The following is a 27,241-nucleotide window of genomic DNA, read 5'->3' as shown; positions in this document are numbered from 1 at the left end:
ACGAAAAGTTTTGATTTAGTGTCTCTCCAATCTCCTCCGCCTCCACACACAACTTCCCACTACTATCCTTGACTGGACCAATACCTACCCTAGTCATCCTTTTATTCCTGACATACCTATAGAAAGCCTTTGGATTTTCCCTAATCCTACCAGCTAAGGACTTTTCATGTCCCCTTCTCGCTGCTCTTAGCTCTCTCTTTAGATCCTTCCTGGCTACCTTATAACTCTCAATCGCCCCAACTGAACCTTCACGCCTCATCTTTACATATGCCACCTTCTTCCCTTTCACAAGGGATTCCAATTCCTTATTAAACCACGGCCCCCTCACAAGACCCTTAACTCCATGCCTGACTGGTACATACTTATCAAGGACACTCAGTAGCTGTTCCTTGAACAATCTCCACATATCATTAGTATTCTTCTCTTGAAGCCTGTTTTTCCAATCCACGCATCCTAAGTCATGCCTCACCGCATCATAATTTCCCTGCCCCCAGCTATAACTCTTGCCCTGCAGTGCACACTTATCCCTCTCCATCACTAAAGTAAAAGTCACCGAGTTGTGGTCACTGTCCCCGAAGTGCTCACCTACCTCCAAGTCTAACACCTGGCCTGGTTCATTACCTAGAACCAAATCCAGTATAGCTTCACCTCTTGTTGGCCTGTCTACATATTGTGTCAGGAAACCCTCCTGCACACATTGGACAAACACCAACCCATCTAACGAACTCGAGCTATAGCTTTCCCAGTCAATATCTGGGAAGTTAAAGTCCCCCATAACAACCACCCTGCTACTTTCACTCTTCTCCCGAATCATCCTCGCAATACTATCCTCTACTTCTCTCGGACTATTAGGAGGCCTGTAGAAAACACCTAACAGGGTGACCTCACCTTTCCTATTCCTAACCTCAGCCCAAACTACCTCAGATGGCAAGTCTTCCTCCATCATCCTTTCCACCGCTGTAATACTATCCTTGACAAGTAATGTCACACCTCCCCCTCTTTTACCCCCATGTCTGACCACCTTCTCCAGTGCAAGGAAGGGTGGGCAACAAGTCCTGGTCTTGCCACATTCCCTGAACGGGTAAAAATAAATTTATGTCACAGCAGAGTTTGCCGACAATTTTATAAACTGTCCTTTTAAAAGTAGATTATACAGCAGTAATGATGTAGAAATGCCATTGTCTATTAGTACGCAAACCACTAGTGAAAAACACAGCAAAGCACCAGATTAAACATACACTGCATCTCACTATTGTCTTCAAACGAGACACAACAACCATTTTGAAACTTCTAGTCAGTGAAGAAAATTTTGTGAGACCATTCAGAGTACATTGGAAAATTATCGATGCAGTAGATTTTTTGATAATTCAAGTAAATGGAGTTAAAATTGCACAACAGGACCTGCGATTTTCCCGGACATGTACTAACTGTGAAATCTTTACAGTGATACAGACCATTGTGAAATTCACTACATTTTTAATTTTATGTTTCAAGTAAACTGTACTATTGCTGAACAATTCTTCAAAGTCCTAATGATATGTAATGACAGTCCAAGAAAAGAATTGGTTTACCACTGCTTCCTCCATTGTCTGTTATACTTGTGAAACTGATTGATCATCATTTTCTGTTTGTTCCTCCCTGTACCATGGCTTATGGCTTCACGTCCAATGAAGATTTGTAATGTTCTCTTGATAGTCATATTTTACAATATGGAACAAGCTCCTGGCTACATTTAGTTCCTTGTAAGACATATTGCAGGGCCTGCCTTACTAATTACAGTCATTGGAATTAGTGTTTGAATATGAGTTGTCTTTAACGATGACAAAACTCTGGTTAGTTCTCAACTGGTGAATTGCGTTCAGTTTTGCATAGTACAATTCAGCATGGATATCAATAGGAGCAGTGCAGGAGAGGTTTATTAGAATAGTACCAGGATTGAGAACCTATTCATCATAGGCCTGTCAAAACCCACATGTGAGCTGTAGTCACTTGGGTGAAAATCAAAAAATAATAGCTCTTTGAACTAAACAGCACAGAATCCCTTACATTGCTCAAAACACAACAGAGAGTTCCAGAACCCATTAGGAATTGAAGTTTTGGAAAACCCATTCATATAATCTTATCTTACATGAGTTTACCCAAAAATAAATGTTGTGCTGAATAGATCCTCTGATTTATTTCCTTAGCCTATTTAGTCAGCTCATCTATTCTTCCAGCCTATAGTAATGTAGACAAATATTTCTCAGGACCCAGTGAAGAAATTGCCTTACCTGCAGTATCCAAAGTACCTCCAGTAGCCGTTTCTGATATAACTAAAAGGTAATTTCAATCTGCATCGCTTTTTTCCTTCTGTCATTTTGATTTAAGACAGTAAGTGATTGCAGTTTATCTAGAATGTTAGTGTAGTTACCATAAACTGAAGCACTTCAGTCTTTCCATTGTCATTTGTTGATAGTAAAGACACCAATAATTAAAGCCTGTGGCATCCTGTTTATACTGAACTGTATATCATCGAGTTTTCCCAGATGGCAATGTGATATCCCAAGCTCTTTATTTAGATTTGATATTAAATTTATTCAAATGATGAATTAAATGAGGGTAATAATACCCTGCATTGAATGACTATTGTTCTTTTCTGATTATTCAGCGTAGAGTGTGATAGTCACTTAGCCAACAATAATCAGACACTGATTATTTATGTAAATTAAACTGTAGAACATTGGCACTATGCCAATTCTTTTCTATTTTCTTTCCCTTATTCTCCCAATGATGCTTAACAGTAGCTCAGCCAAACCTTTACATATTAGCAAACAAAGAGACTATTAATTTTGGGGATTAGTTAGCACAATACTGTTATTTGAGTTTCTAATCACAGGTACAGATGAAGCTGTTAAGTGCAACATTTCCTGTTGATATGTGATTGTAATCTAATTATACATAGCTTTTTTTAGTCATAGACATGTGCGGAGATTTATATTATATGTGCATCTTATACTAAATCTTATTAACTATGACACACAGTCAAAGAAGGCAATCTGCATGCAGGGTTAGTACATTATTGATCTTCAATTCCAGAGCCCATTATTACAAATCCATATGAAAACAATGTAGTAAGTTACCAGCCCTCCTTATGCAAACTGTTATTAAGGACCTAAGGAATATTTCAGAAACTTTTTTATACATGTACAATGTTTTTGATCCTAACATTTTAAAAAATATTTATTTGTGGGTCTTGGGCATTGCAGGCTGGCCAGTATTGATAGTATATGCCTATTTGCCCTTGAGAAGGTGGTGGTGAGCTGCCTTCTTGAATCGCTGCAGTTCACTTGCTGTGGGTTGACCCACAATACTGGTAAGGAGAGAATTCCAGGATTTTGATCCAAGGACTGTGAAGGGACGGCGGTATATTTCCACGTCAGGTGAGTGGCTTGAAGGGAACTCGCAGGTTGTGAAGTTCCCAAGTACCTGTTGCCCTTGTCCTTTTAGATGGAAGTGGTTGTCAGTTGGGAAGGTGCTGTCTAAGGATCTCTGGGGAACTTCTGTAGTGCATCTTGGAGATAGTACACACTGCTGGTACTGAGCTCCAGTATTGGAGGGACTGAATGTTTGAAGATGTGATGCCAATCAAGCAGGGGGTTGCTTTGTCCTGAATGGTGTCAAGCTTCTTGAATGTTGTTGGAGCTGTACCCATCCAGGCAAGTGGGGAGTATTCTGTCACACTCCTGACTTGTGCCTTGTAGATGGTGGACAAACTTTGGGATGTCAGGAGGTGGGTTAATCGCCACATTATCTCTAGTCTCTGACCTGCCTTGTAGCCACTGTGTTTATGTGGTGAGTCCAATTGAGTTTCTGGGCAATGGTAACCCCAAGGATGTTGACAATGGGGGATTCAGTGAGGGGAATACCATTGAATGTCAAGAGGTAGTGGTCAGAGTGTCTCTTATTGGTGAAGGTCATGGTCTAACATTGGTATGGTACGAAGTTATTTGCCTCTTGTCAGCCCAAGCCTGGATATCATCCAGATCTTCTTTCATTTGAGCACAGACTGCTCCAGTATCTGAGGAGTCACGAATGGTGCTGAACACTGTGCAATCGTCAGTGAACATCCCCATTTCTGACCTTATGACAGAGGGAAGGTCATTGATGAAACAGCTGAAGATTGTTGGGCCTAGGACACCAGCCTGAGGGCCTCCTGCAGAAATGTCCTGGAGCTCAGATGACTGACCCTCTAAAATGACAGCCATCTTCCTTTGTGCTAGGTATGACTAACCATCGGATCATTTGCCCCCTGATACTCATTGATTCCAGTTTTGCCAGGGCTCCTTGATGCCACACTCACCTCACCTCTGGAAGTCAGCTCTTTTGTCCATGTTTGAACCAAGGCTGTAATGAGATCAGGAGCTGGGTGACCCTGGTGAAATCCAAACTGGGGGTCACTGAGCAGGTTGTTGCTGAGCAGGTGCTGCTTGATAGCACTGTTGGTGACCCCTTCCATCACTTTACTGATGACAGAGAGTAGGCTGCTTGGGCAGTAACTGGTTGGATTGGATTTGATCTACTTTTTGTGTACAGGATGTTATTGTATGACTAATCAATAATTACTGGCACTGATAAAGTGTGATTTCTGTGTAGAAGACATGCCTTGCCATGAAATTGGGAAGTAGTGTGTTAATTTATTAATAACCTGGAAATGATTGACGAGTAATGGTTTTAAGCAAGTTACTTACGTTGAGTGTATGAATCATCTGCAGAGGCTATTTGTGGAAGGTTTATGTCTTTGCTGTAAAACAAAGGACAACAATAGTATGAGAATCCAGCGCAGGGTGTAAGGTAACTACAGTAATACCTCGACATACGAACGACCCCGTTCACGAACAAATCGGTTTACGAACAGGATTGTACGTAAAATTTAGCTTCAACGTACGTACGAAATTCAAGGTACGAATGAAGGTACGAACGCAAAAAGCCCGTGTGTGACCACGTGATTTCATTGTTCTGCTTTTCTACATGCTTGTTGAACACAAAAGCTCTCAGGCCCAGGTGATTTCATTCAGTTAGTCTTTGGCACGTGCGCTGTGAACACCCGTCCAAGCATTCTTACGCTATCTGAACAATGGGAAAAATTGATTCAGTTCGCGAAACTTTTCGGTTCACGAACCGGGTCCCGAATGGATTAAGTTCGTAAGTCGAGGCTGTACTGTATTAGACAACTGGGGAATTCCTCCTTTAATTTTTTTTTGTTAGGAATGACTGGATTTTTATGAATATATCATTTTGAACCCTGCTCTTCTAAACTTTAGTTTTCCTGCACTTGTATCCTTTAACCAAAAAATCAACATGATGAAATGCAAGACTCATATTAAATGTAGACATCTAACTCCTCAAACCTAGGCTTAGATACTCATCTATTGCCACACTGTAGTGACTTTAAATTCAAACCACACCTGCATTAATCCCATACTCCTGAACAAATGGACATACACACAGCAAAATACGAGTTGGCATATTAAACCTGCCCCATACTCTAATGTAGGCTGGTCGCCATAGCTAGATACTTCATACCCATCCACCGCACCACCCCCACTACAATGACCTAATCTCCTGGGACAGGCATGGAATCTGAGGAAATCTCAGGACCATTAAAAGACAAGCAATTCTGGAGGAATCCTCCCTGGCCACCTGTGCAGATCAAAACCTGCACAGAATATGTGTTATCTGTAAAGTTATTTATCTTCTATATTAAGCAGTCGCTGCACCAATTTAAAATCAGCTCAGCTCACTCTGGAAAACTTGCAGAGAGACTGAACCAGCCAGTAACATATTCCAGACATATTCTATTGCTCTCAGGGATGAGAAGGACAACCGAATAGTCAGTGTATTCCCTTGTACAGTTTAAATGCATGCCCCACAGCCTCTACAAGAATCTAACCAGCTTAATACCCAGTTCTTCCATATTTGTATAAATATATCAGGTTTGAATCTAAGTTTGATAATGAAGAGAATGATGATCTCTGGTGATAGTAAGCTGATGGGCTAAATGGAGTTAGAAAATATCAAGGACTTGGAATGTTGAAGCAGAAATAGCATTCATAATTTTAAACTCCTAAGAATTAATAGTAATTTGTAGCCTATTAGTGTCCTGTCGGCTGATTTACAAGGTCCCGAGGCTCTGGTACCAAGGCTGAGTATCTCACTTAGAGTCACCATTTGAAACAAAAAGGAGATTGCAGTGATTGAGGGAATGTTGGGGATGACAGGAAGTTACATCGGGTGCAAGAATATCCCAAATAAAAACAGAAAACAATCTCTCCTATCTTCCATCCTATCACACAACTTCATTTTGTCCTTGTATTTATCCCTTACTCAAAAATATTTCATTTCTGACTTTTCCCAGTTGTGTCGAAAAAGTTGTGGGTCCTAGACATAAAATATGAACACCTTTTTACAGACATTCCCTGAGTATTTCCAGAATTTTAATGTGGTGATTTCATAATTCAGGATCCACAGTTTTGTGCTTCTCAATGACTGCTAGAGCGGATTTCTAATTATATAGATATAAACAAGCCCCGAGATATCACTTACTCAAATTCAACAGTGCCCCTTCCTGGCGGACGGGGTTTATACCTGGTATGAGGCTTCGGGCTTCCTTCCGCTTCGAATGACTACGTGGAGACAGTAAAAGCAGAGAAAAGAGAGTCAGTATCTGTTTCCACGTCGTTGGTAACAGTCATCAGTTAGTTACAATTCACCAAAATTTAACCATCAAGACGTCAGCTATATTGAGTTTTCTTTTCATTCTTCCATGGTTGTGGATATTTCTGGAAATGCCTGCATTTGCTACCCATTCCTAATTGCCCTTCAAATGAATGAGTAAAAAATGAGGTCTGCAGATGCTGGAGATCAGAGCTGAAAATGTGTTGCTGGTTAAAGCGCAGCAGGTCAGGCAGCATCCAAGGAACAGGAAATTCGACGTTTCGGGCACAAGCCTGATGCACTTTAACCAGCAACACATTTTCAACTTCAAATGAATGGCCAATTTCAGGAGGAATTAAAAGTCAACCACATTGCTGTAGGTCTGGAGTCACATGTGGAGCAGACCAGGTAAGGATAGCCAGATAGGCCATGATTATATTGAAGAGCAAAACAGGCTTGACAAGCTGAATGGCTTACTTCTGTACCTATAAGTGAACCAGATGGATTTCTACACACAATTAGAATTATCATGGTCACATTATTGAGGTTAGATTTATATACCAAATATATGAATTGAATTTTAATTCCACTAGACACTGTAATGAGATAAGAACCATACCCCCAAAGTATTATTCTGGACTGCTGGGTGGATGGTCCAGTGACATTACATTAAGTATAAATGACAGTTATTTAAAGTGAAGAAAGGTTTAAAACAGTGTTCCATAAAGATCTGTCTTATTGTTAATATTCGACCACAGGATGTGAAATCATTGGCTGAGCCAGCATTTTTGTCCATTCCTCGTTGTTCTTGGGAAGGTGGTGATCAGCTGCCTTTTGAACTGCTGCAGTCCATTTGCTGTAGGTAGGGAGGGAGGTTGAGGATTTTGGCCCACCAATGTTTAAGGAATGGTAGCATGTTTCCAAGCCAGGATGGTGACTGGCTTGGAGGATAGTGTTTGCATGTATCTGCTGACCTTATCCTTCTAGACGGTAGTAGTCGTTGGCTTGGAAGATGCTGTCTGAAGGGTCTTGTTGAAGTTCTGCACTGTATCTTGCAGATAGTACATGCTGTTGCTACTGATCATCAGTGGTGGAAAAGTCAAATGTTTGTGGATGTGGCGAGAATCAGATGGGCTGCTTTATCTTGGATGGTGTCAAGCTTCTTCAGTGTCTTTGAGCTACACTCATCGAGGCAAATGGGGAGCATGCCATCACACTCCTGACTTGTGTGTTTTAGAAGGTGGGCAGGATTTAGAAAGTTAGAAGGTGAGTTACATGTTACAAGATTCCTAGCCTTTGACCTGCTCTTGCAGCCACTGTACTTACGTAGCTAGATGGTCAGTTTCTGGACGATGATAACCGCCAAATTTTCAATTTTGAGGAATTCAGTGAAGGTAATGCCATTGAAAGTCAAGGGGCAATGGTTAGGTTCTTTCTTGTTGGAGATGGTCATTTTCTGGCGTTTGTGTGGTACGAAAGTTATTTGCCACTTTTAATTTACGTTGCATTAGGAAAGAGTAACTCAATAGCGAAACTCGCAGAATGTACCAAGGGTATAGTTAACACTGAGGAAAACTGAAACATGACATAATAAGCGTGAGCAGATTCGTTCCAGTCACTGAATGACGTGGGAATTGGTGCGAAAGTTGGGAGAACTGCAAGAGATTGACAGTGAGGAGCTTCCCATCATTGAGAGTAAGTCCCATTTTCTCTCAACATTTTTAACAAGAATTGTACAGCAGGATGGCATTCTGTCCAGTGAGTGGTGAGAGATCTATTTACATAGAATCATAGAGTCATACAGCATGGAAACAGACCCTTTGGTCCAACCAGTCAATGCTGACCAAATTCCCAAACTTAACATGTCCCACTTGCCTGTGTTTGGCCCATATTCCTCTAAACCTTTCCTATTCATATACAAATGTCTTTTAAATATTGTAACTGTACCTGCATCCATTACTTCCTCTAGAAGTTCATTCCACACACGAACCACTTTCTGTGTCAAAAAAGTTGCCCCCCCAAGTATTTTTTAAAGCTTTCTCCTCTCATTTAAAGAAAGTATACTGCCTAGTTTTGAGCTTCCCCACCTTAGGGAGAAGGCCATTGCTAGTTACCTTATCTATGCCCCCCATGATTTTATAAACCTTCGTAAGTTAGCATGAATCAATTATTAAATCATGTTGACTCATTGATACGCATTATCTCATTTTCCCACCGGCTGGTTGGGAACGAGACAATGACAGTTCCCAACTTGAAAGTCAGAGCAGTTACCTGGTGACTCCAGCTCACCTCTTATTCTTCTAGACCTCCATCAGTCACCATGCTCCCTGGACACAGACTGCACGTACCCCTGTCCAGTGGGACCTCCAGGGCCCCTTTGGCAAAATGGGGTGTGTCATGTCCAGGGTAAACAAACCGCAATCTGCAGGGCAGCTGCAAACTGCCAATGCTTGACCAACGACAAGACAAAAAGCTGGCACTGTTACCAGCAAAGCTGGGAGATCTCAGCACTGCTCAACACTTCTGCCTGTGGCAAGTGAGAAATACAATTAGCAAAGCACCAGAAGGCAATGGTGTGTAGATAGTGAGGAGAGTTTGGAAACCTGCTAAGGCTCTTGAAGAGAAGCCCTTCATGAAATTTGTCAACACTGAGTCTTAGCCAATATCCTGTAAGGTTCAGTTGATTGAAAAACTGGCTGTTAAATGGCAAGTACAGATAAATGTGAGTTGATGCACTTTGATAGGAAAACAGGAATGTCACTTGCAGCTGAGAATATGATATAGGAAATTTCTTAGAAGAGCAAAGGGATCTCGGGATGCAGGTGAACAAATCATTCAAACCAGATTTAGAGGAGGGGCAGCACAGCCAGTATGCTAAGAAGGCATTGGGATTTATTTCCAGGAGAATTGAATTCAAATATAGTGAAATCATGAAGGAATCAGGAAATATAACTGCAGCGAATGCTTATTGATACCACTCTTCTCAATATTGCAAAGATAACCTTGGTTCCATCAGTGCTACAGGTAGAGCCTGCACTATGTGATCTGTCTCATTGATCATACACCATATTGCTTTTGTAATGTCCCAACATGGGTCACTCACCTGTTCTCTGTGACTTGCCACATTCAAAGCTTGACATTGATATTTAGTGGGTTTTATTATTTCATAGCAGCTTCCAAATCACATCCTGAGTCCTGTGAGGGGAATTTGTTTGTGCTGAATCATACTAATCCCTACAGTATGGAAACAGGTCATTAAGCCCATCAAGTCCACTCTAAAGCTCTGAAGAACATCACAGCCACACCCACTCTCCTACCCTATCCGCACATTAACCCACATGGCTAATCCACTTAGCCTGCACATCCCTGAATATTATGGGTAATTTAAAATGGCCAATCCACCGAACCTGCACATCTTTGAATTGTTGGAGGAAACCAGAATACTTAGAGGACACTCAAATGGACACATGGAGAATGTGCAGACTCCATAAAGACATTTGCCCAACCGTGGAATTAAACTCGGGTCCAAATGAGCTACCGTGTCAACCCCGGTCTACTGGTCTCAAAAATTGCTTTAAGAAGAAATGATTTTGCAAATGTGCTGCATGTTTATGAAGAAGATATGGAAATTAACAATGTTAATGAAGAAGACATGGAAATTTCAATGTACAACTTTGGAGTTTAGAAGAAATTGAACATTTAAAAAGAATTAGTCATTAAAAGAACATGGAAAACTTAAAATTGATGTAAAAATATAAAATAGCACAGGATTTAAAAATCCATTTTCCAATCAAGACTGCACACAACCTTTCCTTCCTCTCCACTTCACTTATTAATCCTCTCCAAATAAAGTTCAGTGTAATGGACATAGCCCTGAATTACTTACATACTATACTTTTGAGTAAACCTGTTTTTCTTTTTAAGCAATAAAAACAAAAAGACATTTAAGCCAAAAATCATTTGGAACATATATTCTGTGCATGTATTTCAGTGACTTGAAAATTTCTGTTGATGTTATATTCAATGAGAGTGATCATGGAATGTCACACCTGGGGGATGTCAAGGAACCTCAGACAGAGACACTTCAAAGGAAGAGATCAATGCAAAAAATAAACTGTAATTCCCTGTGATTGCAGAATATTAGAAGCTAATTACCACACAGCAGAAACCACATCCAGTGAGTTATATTTCAGATAATGGCTACAATGTGAGATAAAAGAAAGAAAGCAGTTCTGGGTGAGAGACTTGTTTGCTTCCCCCTTGCAAGGAAACTGAAGGATGTAAAAACACACTGAAGACAGGTTCTACGTGTGATAGTCTGGTATTCTAGCTCTAGTGGTGTGTGCTGCAGCGGTCATAGCTGAAGCACATTTGCTAGACACCTCTGCTTTTGCAAGTGAAAGAAAATAACTATTTCTCCCTCTCTCTTACTCTTTCTCTCTCTCTCTGCAATTACTAGAACCAAGTCACAAGCTCAGCAAAGCTATTGTCAAAAAGAAAATAAATCCTTCTGGCTAACTTGCAGAAATAGGAACTTCCAGCTGCTGTTCCTGCTTCAACTGTTCAGCTGCTGACATCTATGCTACCAGAACCACACAAATTAGCAACCACGTGTTTCATTGTCTCCTCCTGATGGAACAAGACAAAGATTGATTTACATCTTAAGTTTTAAGTACTATGTGTATCTTCACTCCGATTTCTCATCCTCTATATGTGTATGTGTGTTGCATTCTCTTATTCCTCCTCGCATTTTGTACTTAGTCAACTCATTCTTTGTTTCATCCCAAAAAAAATCTGGTTAATTTGACTCCTTTTAAAACACATAAACCAGGAACTGGGAATGTTATTCATGAGGAAAAGGATCCCTTTTATTTAGTTAACGATTGTGTGATTAACGGAGGTGAGGTAGGGCATTATTGAAGAAGGAATGGGAGTTAATTAGTGATGTTCTGTTTGGAATCATGATGAAATAGGCCCCTTACCTGGAGACTGGTTGTAGCGATACTTACCATTGTCAATTAAATGACACTCCTGATGAGTCAAACTAGTTTTCTGTCCCCTACAGATTTCTCACTCTCTAGACAGCATGTCACGTCTGAAGGAATATTTGATTTGCTTAGCCCAGAACTTTTAATCTTGTTCCTAACAGCTAACTTAGCAAAATATATTAAAGGTAAGGCAACAATTGGTGCTGTAATGGGGTAGGATTGCAGAGGAATGGAAAACATTGGAATTAAATGTCCTTGTCTTTTGCTTGATATGGACCTCTGTGAAGGACAGAGGTAGTTGTAGTATATAGACAGAAGCCTTGCTCTCCCTAAGTTCAGCACATTGTACACAAATACCATTCAATTACTTCTAATCTCAGCCTGAACTCTGCATCTGCTGACTCATAGAACTCAACAAATGGATGTATGAGTTATGCAGGATGTCCCAGGAGTGACAATGGATTTTTTTTTGTTCCAGGTGAAATCAGCATGTGGTGTCCAGGGCATATTAATGATCAGTGAAACGAAGGTGGTAATGGCTAAGATGTTTAGTGATTGTAAAACACAGTGTGATATACACAGCAAGACTTTACCTGACCCCCATGTGCTGTCTTCTTTTCACGCTTATGATTGGAGCGTACTTTGGGGCTGCAGGACAATAACTCGCAAAAGTCTGTGAGAGATTTGTTAAAAGGAATATTAAAAAGAAAATATTTTGACTCCATAAAATCGTTTTGCTCAATGCTAGCATTTGTTCCATTTTCCGAAAAATTGGTCTTAGCATCCTCTTTGATATCTTGAAAGTAATTTACAGATTTAGATGAATGGAAACGGGAAAACACTTGTAAATACAATTAGCTCTGTTGAAAAATGTGATTGAAAATTTGACAATTAACTCTGTTAGCCTGATCTTATTTATTCTTTTATCCTGGAGTTTAATGTTATAATACTCTTTCCTACATCAGTTGAATCCTCATACCCTGAAGGCTGAACTCACAGAATTCTCAGCTAAAGGCATACGAAACAGGGGCACGGAAAGATCATAGGCCCTTCAGTTTATAGTTTCTTCAAGTAATGTCGTGACTAATCTTCTATCTTAACCTCTTCCCCCTTTTCTTCCTTTTAAACCATGGACCCCCTAAGTGTTAAAACATCAATCTTGAATGTATGAATGACTGAGCATTCATAGATTAATGGGTGTGAGGATTACAAATGCTCATAACCCTCTGAGCACAGAAATGTCTTTCATATCCCAGTTCTAAATGGAACATCCTTTATTTTAAGACTATGCTACTCGCTCGCTCTAGATTTGCCAGTGAAGGAGATTATTTTATTGACATTGACCCTGTCAAACCCCATAGAATTTCAATGAGATCATCTGACCCTTCATTTTTCTAAACTCCAGTGAATATCACGATTCTATTTTTTCTTCTCTCATCTCAGGAATCAGTCCAGTTAACCTTCAGTGCAGCCTTTCTAAGATAAATATGTTATTGCTCAACCAGACCGTAAATAATGCTTTAGGTGGGTGGTCTCACCAAAGATTCACATAACTGCAGCAAGACTTATATTTCAACACCTTTGAATAGTTCTGGAGTCCAGGAACTGACTAAATCTTTAATCCTGGAGCTAGCTCTCTTCAGCTTTAAGAATGAAATGGTTTCAAATGTTGAAAGTTCTTTCAGTTACAGGTGGTACAGGACGTTTGTCTGATACCTGAGTCGAATACGGTTGTGGAAGTGGCTGATAACTGATCAGATTTTTCTGGTTGGATCTGCCCTTCCAGTGACTGACTAACATGCTGGCCATGAGCAAGCACTTTCACTACCATTTGCTCAACATCTTTATTTTGCTCCTAATGGAGATCAGAGGAGAGGTTTCATCAGCACTTGAATTGCTGCTCATTTCTTCTTGGACCTTTCAGAATTCTTTAGCCTTCAAATTGGTTCCCATGGATTGGACATTAAACTGCATTATTTAAGAAAGGCATTGGAATTGGTGGGGTATGTTGGGTCAGTGGGGGGTGATGGACAGAAGGCAGAAAAATATAGGGCAGTTGCTCAAAAATAGGGAAAAATGTTGGAGTCCATTATTATGATAACAATAAGCAGTTAAAAAATAAGCAGTCAGAACAGATTTATGAAGGGGAAATAATATTTGACAAATCGGTTAAGAGGTTCTTGAGATTGTAACTAGCAGGGCAGATAGGTTGTAAAGCAATGGATATAGGTTATTTTAATTTTCAACAAGCATTTGTTAAAATGCCACTCAAAAGTATATTAAACAAAATCAGGACTCATGACTGGAGATAACATATGAGCATAGATTTAGAACTATCTACCAAACAGACCATTTTCTAGTTAGAAGGCTGTTATGTGTATAATGTTTGAACCTCACCTTAATACAATCTGCAAGATGAAGGGACTGTGTGCAATATATTGAAATTGCTAATAAAACAAAACAAAACTGCAAAGTCAGCTGTGAGAAGGATAACTAGTGTCTGCAAAGGGATAAAGACAAGATTGGGTGACAAGAATATGATAGATGGACTTTAATAAATTAGATAAAACATTAAGTAAAAAGAACCAGATTTTATTAAATGTGAGAAATAAGAAAATGTTGTTTTTCTGAGGGACCTGGGTATCTTAATACATAAATCATAGAAAACTATAATGTGGATAGATGAAGACAGTTAGGAAAGCAATTATTATGCTTGCTTATTACAGGACAATTGGAGTACAAGAACAATGAGGTATTACTACAACTCTACAGGAATTTGGTGAGACCACATTTGGAGTACTGTGCACAGTTTTGTTCTCCCTTTGCCAAGAAAGGTTATAATTACCTTAGAATATTCACTACACTGATTCCTTGCCTGCAAGGATTGTCCTATAGGGAGTGATAAGTGGTCTGGATCTCTATTCCCTGTGGTTTAAAAGAATGAAAAGTGATCTAATTGATACATGTAGAATATATGAGGGGCTTAATAGACTAGATAATGGGAGGATGGCTGGGACATATAGACGGAGGAGTCACAGACAGAATAAAACATCAGTAATTTAAAACTGAAATAGAGAGAAATGTTTTCAAGATTCATTAACCATAAGAATTTTCTACCCGAGATAATTAAGTCTCATTAGTCATTGAGTGTATTCAAGATGGGGATTGAGAGTTTTTTGTGTACTAAGAGATTTAAGATGTGTGGAGATAATGTGGAAACATGAAATTAAGGTATTGGTTCAGCCAAAATCTTAATTATTGTTGAAGCAGGTTGATTGGCTAATTGGTTACTCCTGCACCATCTATATGCTAGACATTGTAATTTATTTGCTAAATTATCACGTCAATATATTAACAGGTTTTCCCTTTCTGTGATAATTAACTGTAAAATTTTATTTTCAGATTAACTAACAATTCTCTGCAATACAGTTACCAGTTGAACCTGTTTTTAGAATGTTAGAATATATATGGTCTACTCACAATCAGAATTACTATCATCATCATCACCATTCCATCTATTCTCTGTAGGCTCAAAGTCAACATCCTCAAAACTCGCCACTTCCAAAGTTCTGTCCAAGTCATCTGTCTCGTCATCACTGAAGTATCCTCTAATGGCTCTGGGAGAATAAGGATCCTTTCTGGCCTTAAGCAAAACAATGAACATCACTTAACTGTCTTAACCGTACAAATAGGCTTAGGTGGTGAGACATCAGGATTTGAGGATTGGAATGTGAAGAAGTTTGTCTCAAAATCATATGTTCATATCTTCAGGTGAACTGCAAACTGTATGATACTTTGTGTATTGCAGGTGAGCTCAGGAAACTAGGAAATTGTTTGTGATACAGTACACCTAGATCTCCTTTCTTATTGTTTTGCTTCAATAATCTTGAAAACAACTTGATATTAGCCTCCTATTGACCGTTGGAATGCCAGGTTAATTATTTCATGTTCATGTTGATTAGCTCTGGAGTTAGCTTTCCACAACTGGAAACTACTCCTGCTGTGTTGAGTTGAAATTTCCATATTGGAAGCCAATAGTATTCCATCAGATGAGGTTGAACATTCCCAAATATCAGAAAATTGGCAAAGTAATGCAACCTTAGTCTAAAAACGTTTTGAAATATGATTTTCTAAGATCCTCCAAATTCCAATGCTCAAAGTACTAGTGAGAACAAATATTCTATTTGTCACCTTCATTGGATTCTAGTGATTGATTCTTTTTGCTTTTGCTGAGGTGTCTATTCCATTTACCATCTATATATTGAGCACGTCAATGCAAAATTAACATAAATAACTGTCACCACTACTAAAAAAAGAATTTGACAGTCTATATTGATGTGTTAGCTAAGTATGATACTATAGTTATGGTCTCTTGTGTTCCCTAAATGTTGCTGAGCTGGATGCTGTATTATGTCTCATGGTAGGTATGTCAGTATGCCTTTAATAGAAATGCTCATGATGCCATCGCTATACCATAGCATGTGACCAGATTCCATCTTACCTCTGATCCTTGAAGCATAACACTCTACTGGAAACATGCCCCCAGTTGTAACCGCATAGTATAACAGTAGCCCAGACATCTATATGACTGAGGAATGCAATATTTATACATAAAAGTTAGTTGAAATAAATATCTGTTGGATTCTTCAATACCATGATCTCCACACCCAGTTTTTTTAAGTATGGGAGATATCATAAGTGTTGACGTATCAGGTAAAACATCCTATTGGAGACCAGCTCACACCATTAGATCCTGTAAATATTAATGTATGTTACACACTAACGGTCAATTTGAGCTTTTGACCAATTTGAAGTTTGGGGATTCAGGAAAGTGCAGGAAACTTGGAAGTCAGAATGTCTCAGCATGTGGTGAAGTTTTAACTCCCACAGTACGACTGATGTCACTGACAGGTTCTTTGGTCGGAATTCAGCCTGAGTGGCAGGTTCAGATGTCATTGGGCAAGGGGAACTGGAGAAGAGGATACAGGACTAGTTTGGCTCATGCACCAATTGAAAGGATTGGGCATGGTTGGGAGAAAGAAGGGAGATGTCTGATCACTTTATCCCGGGGAAGTGAAGAGCTCTGATCTTTGACCGGTGTGGTGGGTTGCGAGGTGAATAGTGCCAGATCCTTAATCCTGAGTTAGATACGAAAGGTTTAGAGGGATATGGGCCAAATGTAGGCAAATGGGGCTAGTTTCATTTGGGAAACCTGATCAGCATGGACAAGTTGGACCGAAGGTTATTTTTCCGTACTGTATGACTCTTTGACTCTAGAAGTGGGTTCATATGGAGAAGGGGTTAATGTGGCTGCTAATGTTGTGGGCAGGATGAATTTGGGGAGTAACAGGTGGCAGTATTCTTATCATTGTTGATGTACTTCAAATTTCAATCCACTCATCAGAAGTGAGTTAATCCACCCACATGTTGTCTCAGATCTGTAAATCCCAGCTGGTTGCACTACTCTTGAACTGCTATTTACAGGCACTTAATTGTCCAACTGCACCCAAACAAAGTTGCTTATGGGTTCATAGGTCAAGAATCGCAGAAAGTCTACTCTTGGATTACACCCCTTATTTGTACCATTTACAAATGTAATCAATATCTACAGTTATATTCACTCCTGAAACAAATCATGTGGCCAACTGAATATTACAGATTTGAAGACTAATCAAAGGGACCTAGTTAAAGTGAGTGAGAGGAAGCTTAATTTCATTGATGTAAATGTCAGGTGAATATACATAGGAACATAAACCTGAAGAATGTAAAATAATGAGTGCTAGCTTATAGACTGGTGGGAATGTTCCACTGGGCTAAACTTCACCTCAGTGGATGTGGTGTCTATTGTGCCATACCAACCTCACATTTCTTCATGTTCCATATCATTCTCACACTTATACCTTCATCACACTATGTTCATCATTGAGCTGATGACACACCTTTCTCACATTATGCACCAACATGGTCACACTTATAGTGTTATCATTGTATTATGTTGATACCTGCTGCTTCATCCACAGCTGTACCTTCTATCATTATTCTCTTCTATAACTTGCACCTAAGTCTCACACTTACTCCTTTTGTCTTTGGTGACCAAAACACTTTGTTAAGGCATTCACATTTGTTCTCAGACAAAAGTACAGAATTCCATCAAACTCGGAGGACACTGCTCCAACAACAAGGACAAAAAAAAATTGATGACTAGATTATGCAAGTAATCAGTATGAGAGATCTCCTCCCCTCTGTTACAAAATTGATATGCATAGAACATTCTATTGAGCATTGCTTCTTCAACAAATATAAAATACATGAAAAGCTTCCAGCAAATTTCTTCAAAGCCTTTATTATTTCAAGGACAGGGTTTTTCTATTGTCAGTGAAACAGTTAATATGTTAAATCCATGACTTTGTAAATATCTAACCTTCTGGAGATCATAGGATCCTCTGTTTGCCATGTTGCTCACTTTCGAAACACTTATCCCAGTGTATTAATATTATCCTTCTCCTTTCTTAGACAGCGTTTGGTGACAGCATTCCTAAAAATACAGAAGTCACTAAATTAAATCAATAATTAAAACATCAGCATCCAACATCTCGAATTAAAAAGCATCATTAACATCATAAAGCATCTCAGAGTGCTACATAGGAAACAAAATTTGATAAAGCTGCATCGGTCAATTTCAGAGCAGGTGAATAAAAGCTTGATTGTGACGAGTAATTTGAGGGAAAGACTTAAAGGAAGGCGAGAGATGAAAGCAATTCCAGAGTTTTGATTATCAGTTAGAATAATTAACTGAAGTTATGTCAAAAGGGCATCAAGTTGAAACGTTAACTCTTCTCACTTTCTCTACAGATACTGTCCTACATACTGAGTATTTCCAGCAGTTTAAATTTTTATGTTAGAGGTTTGTAGTGATATATTGGAACAAGTTAAATCTATACATCAATTCTTCAACAACAGACTTTCCATAACATTATGTGCCACAACCAGTAGTGGAGCAAATCACAGTATAAGATTTTCAACCCATTGAGCTAGTTCTGCTTTTGAAAGAGATTATCACTCAATGTGGACATCCATTTCAACATCCAAATCTAATAAAACAGATTTAAATCTTTCCTTTAGCATCATTTCACTGCTGAGCGAAATGTTCCACAAATAGGTTGTGAGAACTACAATCTACCACTGAGATGAATTCACTGTCCAAAGATTATTCCATTTATACCCAGTCCATTTGATATCAACCAAGTTTAAGTTAAATCTCATTTGAATAACTGAAGTTTGCATCATCAATAAACCCATTAGAGATGCCTTAGGTACAATTACCTAACCAGTTGGTGTTATTCTAATTTGAGTAATCCAAGATAGACCAATTAAACTAGAGCTCAGAGCTGAAAATGTGTTGCTGGAAAAGCGCAGCAGGTCAGGCAGCATCCAAGGAGCAGGAGAATCGATGTTTCGGGCATGAGCCCTTCTTTAGGATTCCTGAAGAAGGGCTCATGCCCGAAAAGTCGATTCTCCTGCTCCTTGGATGCTGTCTGACCTGCTGCGCTTTTCCAGCAACACATTTTCAGCTCTGATCTCCAGCATCTGCAGTCCTCACTTTCTCCTAAACTAGAGTTCAGCCTAAATCAGCCGGGCTACGATCAATCACTGTTCCCACCAGAATCATTCTATGTAGATACTCATTCAAGGGACATGGGGATCACTGGCATTCTCTTGCCTTTGAGAGGATAGTGGTAGTCATTCTTTTCTGCAGTTTGTGTTCTGAAGGTTATCTTACAATATTGTTTGACAGTTAGTTCCAGAATCTTGACTTAGTGACAATGAAACAACAATGATATGGATCAGATTGGTGCATGACATGATGGGGGACTTTTAAGAGATGGTGTTCTTGTGCAGTTACTGTCCTTATTCTTCTAAGTGGCATACTTCATAAGCTTGGGAGGTGCTGTCAAAGACATCTTAATTACTTTCTGCAAGGCCTGTTACTCGAGTTAACATCGCTCTAGTCAACAAACATATCCACATCTGACCTCATAATCTTGACCAAGTCATTGATGAAGCAGCTGAAGAAGTTTTGGCCTCGAATACCACCCTGAGGAATCCCTGCTGAGATGTCCTTAGGCTGAAATCATTGACCTGCAATAAACCCAATATCTTCCTATACACTAGATATGACTCCAACCCTGAATCCCATTGACTCCTGTTCCGTCTTTTGCTGGTGCTCCTTACTGCTACACTTAATCAAATGTTGCCTTGATGTCAAAGACAGTTACTCTCACCTTACCTCTGGAATTCAATTATTTTGTCCTTCTTGAACCAAAGCTATGATGAGGTAAAGAGCTGATTGGACCCAGCAAAATGTAAAGTGAGTGTCAATGAATAGGTTATTCCTTTATCTTTGCCATTTGATAGCACTGTAGATGACCCCTTCCATCACTTTGTTGGTTATTGAAAGTGATCTGACAGGGAGAGAATTGGCTGGGTTGCCTTTGTTATACTTTTGTTCACAGGTCACATCCAAACAATTTTTACATTTTTAGTTAAATGCCAGTGTTGGAGTTATGCAACAATATCTTGGATACAAGTGTTACTACTTTTGCAGCACAAATCTTCAGCACAATTGTTGACAAAATTCTGTCCTCCAGAAGTAGCCACAACCATAGCTAAGCTGCTCTAGTGCAGCTGCAACACTGGCATCTACTCAACCATGTGAAAAGTTGTCTAGGTATCTCTCTATGTCAAGTGCTCCGATGTTGACAATTCCAGGTCCATTTGTCCAAACACAGAATGCCTGAACAGTGAATGTACTGTGTATGTCCTTTATCCAAGCTTCACACTGCGTCCCTTCATACCAGAGCTCAAATTTGAAAAATTCCTGATTTGACAAATAAGAAGTCTAATAAAAAGTCAGTATGTCATCTTTTTAGAAATCTCCTGATAGAGAATTGCAGTTCGATCATATCACTAACAATACACCTTTTCATGCATGACACTTGCCATGATTTGTTCAACACTAAATACCCTCAAAAAAAGATGCAACACGAATGGAATCAATGTCATTACATGACATCGGCAGAAGTGGGTACTGCAGATGCTGGAGATTAGAGTCAAGATTAGAGTCAAGATTAGAGTGGTGCTGGAAAAGCACAGCAGGTCAGGCAGCATCCGAGAAGCAAGAAAATCGACATTTCGAGCAAATGCCCTTCATCAGGAAACATCGATTTTCCTGCTCCTTGGATGCTGCCTGACCTGCTGTGCTTTTCAAGCACCACTCTAATCTTGACTCATTAAATGACGTGTCCACTCACAGTTATCACAAACTCCCTCACTGCTACTTATTATAAGCAACTCATTTGGATTTATGATTGTGACCTCCAGCAGCTCTCTGAATAAATGCATCTTGCAATATGGCTCTTGAGCCATACACACCAGAAAGAATCCAAATCAAAGAATCTGCCAACATATAGCACCAAAGCTCAGATAGAGTTACTCGTGTACAGCATGAGCTTTGCTGGTAATGTAACTGATCGGGATTGCCACACACATCTTCAGAACAGGCAGAGAGAAAAATGAAAAATTGTTACAAAAATGCAGCCTATTTGACATGTAGGAAATTCCCAACAATAACCACCATAGACTTTTAATAAATATTTTAATTGTGAACTTAATTTAAGGATTAATAACACTTGCAAAGCTCATAGGTATCTACCCATGCCCCAACCAAAAATTGTTGATGACAGTTTCTGAAGTGCAAATTCCTTCATCTTTCAGGCATTCAAATGGATTTGTAAGTGGTACCAATGTTGCTAATTCTCCTAAATGTCACTCTGACTTTTCCAGTGACAGCGTAGGTATTTTCAAGTCAACATGACCAGAGATGTTATGTTACTACTCACATGTGGAACAGATAGGGACTTGAACCCAAGCCTTATGGTTCAGAGTTAGGGGCACTACCAGTGAGCCCTAGTGACAGTGTGAAGTTATCATAAATAGATCAGTATTTTTGTAGCAAGTCATCGTCACTAGAGGGCAGTGTAGTATGAAGAGTTTAAGGAGAGGTGTAATTAAAAATCTTCAATTCCAAAGTTAGATACAACAGCAGTTGAATGCATGATGGATTATCATTTCAATTGTTTTTATTACTCAACAAACTTATCTTTTGTTTCAATGTGAAAGGCCCATGAGTAGCATCTAAATTAGGAAACAGAAATTTAATTCAAAAGGGCACAAAAGAGGGGAAAACAACCTGGCTCACTGAGATGATCTATTCAAACGAACCGCACACAATGCTCAAAGTTATCAATAACAATATTACTGACCAAACAAATAAGACATGTACACGACAATACAGGCACAATAGAAACACAGAATTAATGGAACAGCACCGAGGAACGCCATTCAATATAGTGTTGCTTTTATAACTATTCAGTTCTCCCCCTCCCCTGCTCTTTATCTCTTTCAAATATTTATCTAGTTTTCTTTTGTATGTTACTTCTGGCTTTTTTGTAATATTCTGAATGTTCTTTCAAAGAGTGCAAATCGTAATGTAAAACAGTCCTTTTAGGAAATGCATTTGAGATCATAACTAACTGTGTAAAATGGACTAATATACTTTACTCACTGGAACTGTATGCATTGTAATATTACAGGAAGAGTAATCAAATGAATGTGCTTGGGTAATAGCACTACCAATAATGTCGAGGTTATAATTTCCACTGGAATGAACTTTATCCAGTTTTCTTTCCATTTCCAGAGAAAGATGAATAAAGATAGAACTTTCAAGAAAGTAATTTCTAACTTTTTGTCTGCAGCTTTCAAAAAATAGTTGAACAAGATCTCCGAGCTTTCAAAGAGCAATCAAATTGATCAACTGTACCCAGTTACAGCCTACAGGTCACACAGGCAACACAACATTTAACATTCGATGATTTATCTGATAATGTAGATGTAGTTCTCATTTACAAATTGTTACAGCACTTACTGGATTAATTAGCACAGTATTAATTAGTTTTGAGAGAAATCTAGCTGCTAATACCCATTACTAGGGGAGAATACAACATCCTCTCAATCTCTAGTTCATTTTTTATTGCCCCAAGGTGAATTCAACATGTTTTGTTCATGCCTTTTAGAATGCTAAATGCATACAGTACATTCTCAGTCAATTATTGTTCCTCCAATGGAATACATTAAATTTTACAAGTTTCTATTTGTACTGAGAGTCTTATTCCTCTATGAATCTTCGCTATGATAGGTTAAATGGCCTGGAAACAGCATGGCTTAGAATCAAATGCCACCAACACACATTTTGGTACTAAATTCACTTTATTGGTAAGAACTTTATATTTACTGGATAATTTCAATGATCAATTAATAATCACATAAAAATCTTTTCTTTCCACGATCATTAGGTGACTTTACTTAAAGCTATGATCCTGTGTCTATTGGAGAATGCTGGTACAGTATAATACTCTTTCTTGCTACCCAGAAAATATTAAGGCCTGGAGCACAGTTATCCTATCTGCAGGAATGTAGAGGACAGAATCCAGTACACAGAACTTGTAGTATTGATGAGACCACAGCTTATTGTGATTTCTGGGTTGTCATCATTGAAAAGACATCGATATGCTGAACAGTGTTCAGAGAAGAACAACAAATGTGAGAGCAGAACATGTAAATCTCAGATAAGAAGACAGATTTTCAGTACTCTCAGACAAAAAAAAAGAGAAATGAGGTGAAAAACTTCTTAAAGCTTAAGAAAATACACGAGGAAAGAAGGTTGAAAATGTTAGAAGATCTCAATTGAATATCACACAGCCTCAAGCAAAGATTAATTTCTTCATTGCCTTCCCCACTAACACAGAATCACTTTAAAAACTTTTATTTTAATAAAAATAATGAAAACAATTAAAATTTCTTCTTAGATATCTGGTTGTGATCAAAACATTATAAGGCAAATGGGCAAGATGGAGTTGATTGAATGGCATTTGGAACATGATAATTTCTGAATGGCTAATGAAATGGAAGCTCTGAGTTAAGGTTGGCTACTGATCAGAGCTGAATAATTTAAGATGAAATAGTAGATTGATATGGAATTGTATATCATCTACCTTGTCAGCAAGGGGAATCTTTGCAAGAGATTCAATAATTTGAATAGCATTCATGATAAAACAACTCATAGATTATAGAAGAATTAGGCTTGAGGGGTCAGTATAGATTGTAGGCAAAGCTATTGAATGTATCAACTTGGTAATGGTAGTGAATTCAAGTGCCAAAATCATTGCACTGTGGAAATAATATTAGGATAAGCATAGGAGTCAGGCAGAGGACACAGGGTCAGATACAGAGGCAATATCTATATTGTAGTAATGTTTCCTTTAACGTGTGTCATGTTGTGCATGTATTAGAGCAACAGCCTTAGAACAGGCATTTTTGCAGTGGGAATCTGACAAAGAGGTTCCCCTGTGACATCATTTATAGCCAACCCTACCTGTTCATTATATCACATCAGAGGGAGACCTACAAAAAAACACACACTCTTCTGCACTTTGACTGACCAGCAGTTTAAAAGTAAATAGCATATGATGAAACAACCATACAGGTTCCTCCTTTAAAGAACAATATTTAGTAATCAGAGATTCAGGACAATTTCACACATTGTGTTTCCCCTGGAAGTAAATGACTGAAATGTCTCAGAATTTTAAAAACTTAATTTATTTTTTTCTACAGGTGTAAGTGATACTGACAAGACAAGATATATTGGCGATTTTAATCGTTGCAAGCATTTTAAGAATCAACTCTTGGTATGAGAATGGAGTTATATATAGGCCAGACTGAGCAGATGTCACAGGTCCCTCCCCAAACGGCTTTAGTAAATTAGATGAGTTCTTTTTAACATAACAACCCAAGAGTTCTCATGGTCATTATTGTAAAGCAAAGTGAAGATGTTGTGAGTTTCTTAATGTTAATGCTATATTTATCATATTGAATGTACTTTCAAAGTCAGTGTTACACTAATATTTATTTATTGTTGAATTCTAGATTCTAAGTTATGTATAAAGTCAATGTTTGTATTTTTGTTAGGTCCCAATTATTATTTTATACAAACATGAATGTCTCAATAGTCTGAAAGGGTTTCATTGCAGATAATAATACTTTAGTAATTTTCTGCTCCACAGTCAGTCAGCCTGGTGTACTGACTTCAGTCTCCCAAACAACACCTTAAACATTATTCCATTATTATTTATGGAACCTTGCAGTCAGCAAATTGGCAAAAATTACACAGTGGTCAGACTTCATTTAAATATTGAATTGGTCATAAAGAACTTTGAGATGACCCAAGGTACTAAATAAATGCCTTTCCTTTTAATTGAGTTGTGTATTTATTATAATCCAATTTATTTTTAATAAGTGAGTTTGGGAGCGGAAGGATCAGCTATTGACAGAAAGACACAGCTGGGTGTTACACTTGTAGGCATTTTTATCGGGGCTGTATCAGGATACTTAACAAATACAACATTTTGACACAAATATCTAGCACACTTAGATCAAATTCCTGGCACTATTTCTATTTTGCTCTTCTTTTTTAACATTCAATTCAACTGTTTTACTGTTTATATAAAATAACACACAAGAGGTATGTGTTAATCATTGGGATCTCCACCGAAAATAAAATCCTCTTGTCCTACAACCAAAGCTATCCACAGTACAGATCTTAACATTGAGATTGTGCTGCTGAGTGGTTAGAATCTAAGCTCCAAGGACGTTTCCCAGGAAAAGGATCATTCATGCCCAGTCAGTAACAGTCCAATAGAATGAACAGCAAGCATCAAGAACCATCTGCATTGGCAAACACCTTTACTAATTTCATGGGCTCTTAGCCAGAATCCAGTATGTTCAATGCCAATTATTACTTATTAAATTATTTATTACATTGCTCTAACAAATAATTAGCCAGTTATTGGGTTTCTATTGAGAACATTAAAGGGCTAAATTTTTCATGATTGTTCCATCTATGTTTCTTCATGCAAGTCTAAATAATTAGTGGATCTACAAAAAATAGTTAAGCGAGGTGAGACGGTAACATACCAAAGCAAGTTACCAACCTGAGCAAGGCACAGACCTGAACCAGAGCAGCTTGTACAACTCAAAGTCCTAACTCGAGACCAGGGAGCAGTTGGTTCATAGCGAAAATGGAACAGGAGGACACAAAACTATTTGACACGAATAATCATCCAAGTATACAGAACCACACATCACAGAAGTATTCGGTACATTGAATTATCCAGTGCAAGGAGGTATTCACTATACAGTTATTGAGTACACAGAGCCATGTTATTTGGTTTCATGATGTATCCAAGCTAATGGTCAGATGACTCCGCATTCATTTACCTATTGTTATAGAATCTTTTCAGGCCATATCCAAAACTGTATTCCTGTGGACAAGGTGGACTTTGAGTCTTAAACTTCATAACTGCAATGGAAAATGTCTGACATTTTACTATAAATTCTGTGTCCCATAATCCTACACCACTAGCTACCTGGCAAAGGAGCAGTGCTCAGAAAGCTAGTGCTTCCAAATAAACGTTTTGGGCTAGAACCTGGTATTGAGTGATTTTTAACTTCAACATTTTAACTTTCAAGCTGAAGTAATGGGGCGGGTGTTCTTACCCTTGGAATTTGTATTGCTTTAAGCAGTGCTCTGCATTCTCAACAAAAGTAAAATGAATGACAAAAAGTATTGGATTTATGTCTTCTGCTAGTCTGTGTATTCAATAATGCTTAAAAATTGAAAATGCTATTTTCAGTTCAATCAAAATAAAGCTTACCTTTCGGAAGGAATCTGCCTGTCCAGGTATCCAGCAGTACTGTCACTTCTCCAAGATTACACTGCAGTGGCAAGGAGATCTGTTAGTTGTGGATCTTGCAGCTGTTTCGAGTGCAGCACCTTTGGGGTGTTGAGCATGTCACCCTGAGCAAGTAACCTGGAAGACCAGAATACAAACTCATGGAAGTTCTCTGTCAAATGTCTGAATTGTTGAGATATCCACAATCTCAAACTCTCATCGTGTCCTCATGCTTTCCATGCACTGACTGGGCCAGATTATGAGTCTGAACTCATGCAGTAACCTAGAAACAACTTTATCTGTGTTAAACATTTCAGCTTTAGGCTTTTCCATCGTCAAAGATCCCCACCCATACTTAGATGTCCCCTCAACCTAAATGCTTTGTCACTTTATGATGCGTGTGGTAAACAATTTAAAAACTACTTCCTATTAAAAAAATAGCATTTTAGCTTTAATGCTAGTGGGAGACTCCCCATCATTCTCTGAAAAATACACCAGCAGCAGTCACATATTCATTATATTGACTGGCACCGAGTAAGGATGTCTAAAACTTCCATAAGTTCCAGTTACACCTCAGCACGTTTGCACACAAGTACTGCAAGATGCTCTTAGCGTCAGATATTATAGAACAGCCAAGATATTGCTGAGAAAGTAATGGTGTGTGTGTATGACATTCATTGGTATTGAGTACAAATTAGTTAGCAATTTTTAATG

General features: G+C 38.6%; 1 protein-coding gene across 6 annotated transcripts in view; it reads right to left on the bottom strand.

The window, feature by feature from the left end:
* Positions 1-26,791, bottom strand: part of LOC132830817 (anion exchange protein 2-like) — an 88,079-nt gene extending 61,288 nt beyond the window's left edge. Inside the window, exons 1-6 of one of the 6 annotated variants that reach the window (XM_060848681.1) lie at positions 26,510-26,791; positions 18,103-18,216; positions 15,162-15,324; positions 12,275-12,354; positions 6,583-6,662; positions 4,728-4,780 (exon numbers count right to left, since the gene is read on the bottom strand). In XM_060848681.1, coding sequence (XP_060704664.1) covers positions 4,728-4,780; positions 6,583-6,662; positions 12,275-12,354; positions 15,162-15,324; positions 18,103-18,135 — 409 coding nt within the window. In that variant the 5' untranslated portion in view covers positions 18,136-18,216; positions 26,510-26,791. The remainder of the gene's footprint in view (positions 1-4,727; positions 4,781-6,582; positions 6,663-12,274; positions 12,355-15,161; positions 15,325-18,102; positions 18,217-26,509) is intronic. The other 5 variants (XM_060848683.1, XM_060848684.1, XM_060848685.1 and 2 more) reach the window with 5 other exon arrangements.
* Positions 26,792-27,241: the final 450 nt, after the last annotated feature.

Source organism: Hemiscyllium ocellatum, chromosome 32 (assembly GCF_020745735.1).
Source record: "Hemiscyllium ocellatum isolate sHemOce1 chromosome 32, sHemOce1.pat.X.cur, whole genome shotgun sequence".
In the NCBI taxonomy this organism is placed as follows: Eukaryota; Metazoa; Chordata; class Chondrichthyes; order Orectolobiformes; family Hemiscylliidae; genus Hemiscyllium; species Hemiscyllium ocellatum.
Note: the sequence above shows the minus strand (reverse complement) of the source record. Positions and strands in the feature narration are given on the sequence as shown.